Genomic DNA, 7,839 nt, shown 5'->3' on the forward strand with positions numbered 1-7,839 from the left:
GAGAGGTTTTCGCTATAGGGCGCGTGCGCTCGCCAGACAGACAGAGACATAGAGACAGAAAGCGAGAAATCACCCCCCAGGGGGGATGGTCATGCCGCAATCCCTTCTCCTCCATTCTCCTCTCGGGATCTTGGGCATGCACGCACACGTGCCCGGCGTGAGATTTAAGCCACTGGGTCCGAGACGCGAACCGCGGTCGACTAGGTGGTAGTCCAGTGACATAGCCATTACGCTAACTGCTGGTTCCCTACATTTGTATTTTTTAAAGACACCAGTTAATCACATTTCGTTATGAACTAGCTCATCTCTTCCTTTTCTTTTTCTTTCTTTCTTTCTTTTTTTTTTTTTGGAGAGGTTTTTGCTATAGGGCACATGCCCTTGCCAGGCAGATAGAGAGAGACAGAGAGAGAGAAAGTGAGAAATCACCCCCTAGGGGGGAAGGCCATGCCACTATCCCTCCTCCATTCTCCTCTCAGGATTTTGGGCATGTAAACACACGTGCCCAGTGTGAGTTTTAAGCCACCGGGTCCGGGAAGCAAACAATGGTCGACTACATGGGAGTCCAGTGACATAGCCATTAGGCTAACTGCAGATCCTTTATCTCTTCCTTTTATGAGCCATCTCTACCTGATTGTGAATTTCCATGGTTCCAGCCCTCTGAGTTGAAACAACCACCTAAACAAAATTAAGTGAAATAAAAATTTTCAAACATCAGTTTGTGGAGACAACCTGGCCATCATAGGTGCTCAATAACTATTGAATGACTGAAAGTTTTAAGAGGATCTATCTTAAGAGAAGATTTATATAAAAGGAATGCGCTTAATAGAATTTATGCCCAAATATTATATGACGTTATACCAATGTATCCAAATAAACATCACGGATATGTCTAAGGACCGCAGAGACCCTAGCTGGCCCTGAATAGGACTGTCTTCTGTTCAGCTCTCCCTTTTCTTTTCAATCGCCTCCTCTTTTCCCTTCTCTACCTTCTTCTAGTAAATCTGCACTATGGGTTGAAACGTCTAACCCACTTTGGATTTAGATGTCCTGGTTCAGCTGTCAACACCATCCAACATAAACAGGATTCCACTTTGCATAAGCAGGCTGCATAGACACAGCCTCATGCAGAATTTAGTCCTTAGAAAGTTTGATGTATTTCAGAAATTTGACTGAAAGAATACGACCACCTTAGAATTGGCATTTAAAAATGACTTTTATTTGGCCAGGTGTGATTTGTATTTTTAAATGAGAGACCATTCACAATTTGCATGATCTTTTCTTTCCTTTTAGAATAAACAAAGTATAGGGACCAGCAGTTAGCGTAATGGTGATGTTGATGGACTCCCATGTAGTCGACCACGGTTCGCGTCCCGGACCCGGTGGCTTAAAACTCACACCGGGTGCATGTGCATGTGTGCCCAAGATCCCGAGAGGACAATGGAGGAGAAGGGATTGCGGCATGGCCATCCCCCCTGCGGGGTGATTTCTCGCTTTCTGTCTCTCTGTCTCTGTCTGTCTGGCGAGCACACGCGCCCTATAGCAAAAACCTCTAAAAAAAAAAAACTCTTAAAAAAAGAAAAAAAAAGAATAAACAAAGTATAATTTGATTTCCCCCAAAATTTCTTTGATTGTATCCAACTTCTCAAAGATATCATTTAAAAGAAAAGAAGGAAAGGAAGAAGCAAGGTTTGGCAGTGTAGAACTGGGAACCAGTGGTACAGTGGTAACATGGTCCGTGAGGCTGACCCACGTGGGAAGGTTTGAGTTTGAACCTCCCCGCCCACCCCAGGCATTCAGGTCTTGGTGATCTAGCCTGGCTAAGGCTGTGTGGTTTGTGACTTCAAGACCTGTTGGGGGCGCTGTCTCTTTCTGTCTCTCACGGAAGAAATAAACTACAATTTAGTACAATTACAATGTCGAATTTCGGTCTCGCTCCCTCCCTTCTTTCTCCTTCCACTAACACGACCCTCTCTGTGTTTAGCTACAAGGAAAACATCATGCGCCTCTCCAGTCTTCACAAGGACCGGCCCATAGAGCCTCTGGACCTGGCTGTGTTCTGGGTGGAGTTCGTGATGAGGCACAAGGGGGCGCCCCACCTGCGCCCTGCAGCCCACGACCTCACTTGGTACCAGTACCACTCCCTGGATGTGATGGGCTTCCTCCTGGCCATCGCACTGACGGTGGCCTTCGTCACCTTTAAAATCTGTGCCTGTGGCTTTCGGAAATGCTTCGGTAAAAAAGGGCGGGCGAAGAAAAGCCACAAATCCAAGGCACACTGAAAAGTGGGTGGGAACGGGACTAGCAGTTAGTGTAATAGCTATGTTGCTGAATTCCCATGTATTCAATCACAATCGAGTCCCGCACCCGATGGCTTAAACTAACGCCAGGCGCTTGTGTGTGCATGCCCAAGGTCCATAGAGGAGAAGAGATTGCTTAATGGCCATCCTCCCTGGGGGATGATTCCTCGCTTTCTATCTCTCTGTCTCTCTCTGTATTTCTGACAAGCGCACGCGCCCTATAGCAGAAACCTCTCAAAAAAAAAAATTGGGAAATAAGGGACATTTTGATCCAGACCCTGGTCAGTTTGAAACCTGAAAGCAGAATCAGTATTAAATTCACTTTATTCTTATTAAAGAAGTGCTTTGCCAAAAGTTGAGCATTCTTTTGAATGTTCTTTTTGTTTTTAATGGGGTGTGGGTGTTCTCGACATGGTCTTGCCACCCAGGTAGCCAAGCTCACAGGTGCCGCTGTACCGCACCTGCCCAGGTGGCTCCTGGCATTAACCTGGCGTCCCCGGGCGTCTCCACGGCTGGGGCCCCGGGGTGGTCCTTTTTTATTTTTAAAAGAATAATCTAATCACTGGTCACACCTGTAGGGTAAGACATCTCATTATGTATTCTGCGCCTCTGTTGTCTTTAACCTCTGTTGCATAGAGGACTGGCCCTGAGAGTGGCATGTCTTAGAACTGTAGCCTGTTCAGGTGCACAGGATTCGAAGGTGGTCCCATGGCATGTGGCCCCCACTCTGGATGACTATTTCCACGTCATGCTCAGGCTTCTCCAGACTGTCGTGGTCAACGATGCCTTCAATAATGGTTGATCCACCTTTACGTTCAGGTTTCAAAGGTTCTAGGTTGTGTGTTCAAAGAAGGAAACATTTGTACCTTCGGCGTAGAGTTGGAAGGAATATATGGCTCAGAGTCCTTGAGAATGGTGTATGATTTCTGGCTTTAGGGAAGATGAATAAAGCTATTAAATTGGTGAATGACGTGCTCGAGAGGATAATTATTGCTTGTGTCAAGTGGATCTGAATTTGCTAAAAATCAGAAGTAGAGTGCTGGGCACATGCATGTTTGCTACTGTTACCCACGGCTAAAAAATATATCAATAAAGTCATATGAATCATATTTCTTAGTGTTTTTCTCTTCATTTTCATTGCATGTTTTAATTGTGAAAGTAACGTAGAATGGTGACAGAAAGTTTGAGAAATACAGACGTTCACACGTGCACACATGAGAAAAGAAAAATTGTTAGCAGTCACTGTGTCTGGAAATAATCATGATTACAATTTTGACAGATATGTAAATTACTAGATATACCAAATATACCTAGTGTTTTGGGATGTTCTTTCTCCACATCACTGTATTGTGAATGTTCTTTGAATTTTTTTTTTCCGTGTAGGGCATGAGTTTTCACCAGACAGAAATAGAAAGGGAGAACGATCTCACCTTCCCAGGGTGGATGTCCATGCCACAACTCCTTCTCCATCGTCCTGTTTTTTTTTTTTTTTCCTGGAGAGGTTTTCCCTATAGGGCGCATGCGCTCGCCAGCCAGACAGAGAGAGACAGAGACAGAAAGTGAGAAATCACCCCCCAGGGGGATAGTCATGCTGCAATCCCTTCTCCTCCAGTCTCCCCTTGGGATCTTGTGCACGCACGCACACACGCCTGGCGTGAGTTTTAAGTCACCGGGTCCGGGACGCGAACCATGGTCGACTACATGGGAGTTCAGCGACATAGCCATTACACTAACTGATGGTTCCTTCCATTGTCCTCTTGAGATTTTAGTCATGCCTGCACACAGGCCTGGTGTGCTTTTCAAGCTGACAGGTCCAGGACTTGAACTGCAGAGTCAGCTATGTGACACTCAATACCTTCACCAGGTACCTGCTGGCCCCATTCCCAATGTTTTATGTAACACTCATTTTTCATGACTAAGGGGTGTTCTACTGCATTGATATGCCAGAACTTAAACAGACCTTTAGAAAGATTCCCCCTTTCTTTTCTTTGATAAAAAAAAGGTCTCCCTTTGGTTGGCTCTATATCCTGATGGTTAAGGATAGATCCCATATGGCTGACTGTAGCTCAAATCCTGGCTCCAGTAGATTGAAAAACATGCCCGTCTGTGTGTGTGCCTGCCCCAATCCCAACAGGATGGAAAATGGAGGAGGGATTACGGAATGAAGGCCCCATTGAGGGGTGCTTTCTCCTTCTCTCTCTCTCTCTCTGGTAAGTGCATGGACCCTCTGGCAATTTAAAAATAAGAAAGGCCTAGGAATGTCCTAATAGCTAACTGTTCACACACAATCAAGCTAATTTCCATTGGAAAGGATTTCAAAACAAATGACAGGTCCTCCTAGTTTGGGTTCCCCTGAGTGAAGATTCAGGGGCTAGGAGATTATTAGGGAGGGATGAAAAGCATGGGTAGGGGAGTAGGGGAAGGAGAAAGGTGAAACTTGCCACCAAGTGCAAGTTCTCTTATGGGCAACTCAGGCTGGAGCTGCTGGGTCACTCTGGAGACGGGAGAGCAGCCAGACCATCCCTCCCCAGGAGTGTGGCTGATGGTATTTGAGCATGTGCCTGTCAGTGATGGGTTGAGACCTTCTCCAGGTGCTATTAATTTCTCCGCACTTCCAGATGGCTACAAAGGGGCCTTAAGAAGCCAGAGAGAGGGGGCCAGCAGTTACATTGCTGGACTCCCACATGGCCCTCCCACAAGGCCCACCGCAGTTCAAGTTATGGACCCTGTGGCTAGAAAACCACACCTGAGCACCTGGGCTTGCATGTGCAAGATTCCAGAAGAGTGGAGAAGGGATTGCGGTGTGACTATGTCTCCCGCCCCCAAGGGAGGTGATTTCACACTTTTCCTCTCACTCTCTCTCCTCCCCCTACTCCCATACACGTCCTAAGCAAAAAATCCAAAAAGTCAAAGAGATGTGCAGGTATGATGTTGAGGGTGGGCCCAAGGACTGACGAATCAAGGAGGAAAGGAGGTGAGGTTCTACAGGCACTACCACCCTGAAACCATGGCTTACAATGCTCCCCAACTGCATCTGGAGGGTTGCCATCAGTATGAGGGTTAGGAGCTCAGTTGCCCTTCAGGATAAAGTACCCTTCAATGAAGAAAATCTACCAGTTGGATAGGTGAAAAGTGGGATTTAAAAAAGGAAAAGATTATTGGACCAGTTGGTGGCATAGATGCATGTGCCCAAAACTCTATGGAGAAGGGACTGCAGTGTGAACAGTCACGAGGGGATGCTTGCCATTTTTCTGCTGTCTCTGCTGAGTACACATGCCAGCTGGCAAATTTAAATAGAAAGCCTAGGTTCAAGGTATTTAAATAACAACCCACTCTTCCTATAACACAAGCACTTACATGCAACTAAAAGTCATGTTTATTTTTGCTAACCTGAAGTATTACTAATAACGTTCAAATCTTTTTTTTTTCCTTTTGGGTTTTTGCCATAGGGTGCATGTGCTCAGGGGCGTGGGTTGGAGTGGAGAATGGGCAGGAATGAATCACTCTCTCCCAGAGGGGTTGGCCACACTGCAATGCCTTCTCCATTCTCCCCTTGAGATTTTGGCAATGCATGCACACATACCCAGCATGATTTTCAAGCCACCAGGGCTGAGAATTTAACCACAGTGGCCCATTTGGGAGTTTGATGCCTTAATGACCCTGCCACCTAATGGCCCTAATTAGACACTCAAATCTTTGGCTGATATGTGCTCCAAATAGAAAAATGTTCAAGGTGCTGTGATGAGCATTTCTTCCTAGCACTATGAAATAGTCGTAAGCCTCAGGATTAAGTTTAATAAAGAGCAAAATTCATACAGATATTTACAACAATTTTAAAGACAAAAAGAAGTCTATTCGTGTGGTTCTGACGGTAACAAAGAATAGGTGCTGGCATGTACTGTTTATAGATTCTTCATTCTCAATGATTCTCTTGGTGGTGACTTTTTTGCCGTTAACTATCTCGGTGGAAGTCGACACGGACTTGAAGCTGCCTGCCGCACCACTCCCACACGACATGGAGAAGGAAGAAAGGCCCCCATTTCCCAGGGGGCCAAAGGACGAAAATCCTGGATCAAAAGAGGAAAAACCACCTCCAAAAGCTGGAAACTGATTGAAGGTGGAGAAAAGCGGTGCTGACCCTCTGCTTCTGCTTCCCCGGGAGCTCCTTCGACCCCCGAAAACGTTCTCAAGCGCGTCTCCGAAGAAGTCAAAGGAAAATGGGTCGCGGCCACCAAAGAACTCCCTGAAGACGTCGGCCGGGTCGCGGAAGCTGAAGACGTCCTCGAAGGGGTCGTGGAAGGGCGCGCCGCCGCCGCCTCCGCTCACCCCGGCCTGGCCATAACGGTCGTAGACGTCCCGCTTCTTGGCGTCCGACAGCACCTCGTAGGCCTCGGCCACCTCTTTGAATCTCTTCTCCGCCTCCTCCTTGTTCTCCGGGTTTTTGTCGGGGTGCCACTTGAGGGCCAGCTTGCGGTACGCCTTCCTGATGGCCTCACCTGGGAGTAGTCCACCATGTCGGAGGGCCGCAGGCCTCGTGCCTGGGTAGGGGAGCTCAGCGGGCAGAACTGTGCCGCCAGAGCGAGGGGAAGGCTCGGCCGCTGGGGTCTGTGCAGGGAGGCGCACTTTGTGACTTGGCGACGTCGCATTGATCAAAGCCAGTCTTGGCTCAGCATCCCAGAATGCCACGCGAGGAGCTAGCCGACTCCTAGCAAGGGGCTCTGGGACGCCCCCACCCCCACCCCCACCCCACCCCCTGCCCCACCCCACCCCCTGTGGTGTGCGTAGGCCCCGCCCACAGGCGCGCCCTTGCCCCGCCCACTCAATTGCTCTGCCCACCTAACCCCAGCCCTGGTCTCCATTGAAGAAAAAGGGCAGTTTCAGCGGAAAGGGAGGACCCTGCCTGATTGCCCTAGGGAATGTTTTCCTAAAGTGGCTTTAGATCAGGCCGGGGGAGGTATAGGGTGATGGGGGTGGGTTTTACCTGACCCTGGGGAAGGGGAGCCATGGCGTTTTAGAACAGTTCTGAAACATTTTTGCCTCAGACCTTATGTTTATAGGTAGGTTGTATTGGTAGTATGAATGGCACCAGATATTAAAACCGAAAATTGAAAGACTGCATTCATTGGCCTCATGAGTCATAACAATAAATCCATTCCATGCTAATATAAATAATACTTTGATGAGAAAATATATTTTTTGAAACAAAAACATTTGGTGGGAAAAAGAGCATTGTTTTACAGTTTCGCATCTCTCCTTAGTATCAGGCTCAGTAGAAGAGCACCAGATTCTCTTGTCCACTTCTGTGCTTTTCTTTTCTTTTTTTTCTTTTTTAATTGACAGAGGGTGTGTGTGCTTGTCAGAGGGAGGTAAGCACAGTCAGAGAAGGGGGAAGCAGCCCCACCCAGTGGCACTGGTCTAGCTGCAATCCCTCGTTTTTCGTCTGTCATCCTACTGGGGGTTTGGGATGTGCATGGAAATGAGTCTACTATGGTTTTCAAGCCACTGGGACTGGACTTTGAACCATGTGGAATCAAGTCCCTTA

General features: G+C 47.5%; 2 protein-coding genes across 2 annotated transcripts in view; one reads left to right on the forward strand and one right to left on the reverse strand.

The window, feature by feature from the left end:
* The window catches only part of LOC102488293 (UDP-glucuronosyltransferase 1-1), a 20,357-nt gene extending 18,045 nt beyond the window's left edge, over positions 1-2,312 (forward strand). Inside the window, exon 5 of the mRNA XM_014585266.2 lies at positions 1,982-2,312. Within this exon, the coding sequence (XP_014440752.1) occupies positions 1,982-2,279 (298 nt within the window). The 3' untranslated portion in view covers positions 2,280-2,312. The remainder of the gene's footprint in view (positions 1-1,981) is intronic.
* A 664-nt stretch (positions 2,313-2,976) lies between these two features.
* Positions 2,977-7,839, reverse strand: part of LOC102488710 (dnaJ homolog subfamily B member 3-like) — a 9,465-nt gene continuing 4,602 nt past the window's right edge. Inside the window, exons 2-3 of the mRNA XM_006171176.1 lie at positions 6,197-7,015; positions 2,977-3,083 (exon numbers count right to left, since the gene is read on the reverse strand). Coding sequence (XP_006171238.1) covers positions 2,977-3,083; positions 6,197-7,015 — 926 coding nt within the window. The remainder of the gene's footprint in view (positions 3,084-6,196; positions 7,016-7,839) is intronic.

This window comes from Tupaia chinensis, unplaced genomic scaffold (genome assembly GCF_000334495.1).
Source record: "Tupaia chinensis unplaced genomic scaffold, TupChi_1.0 Scaffold149383_1, whole genome shotgun sequence".
Classification (NCBI taxonomy): domain Eukaryota; kingdom Metazoa; phylum Chordata; class Mammalia; order Scandentia; family Tupaiidae; genus Tupaia; species Tupaia belangeri.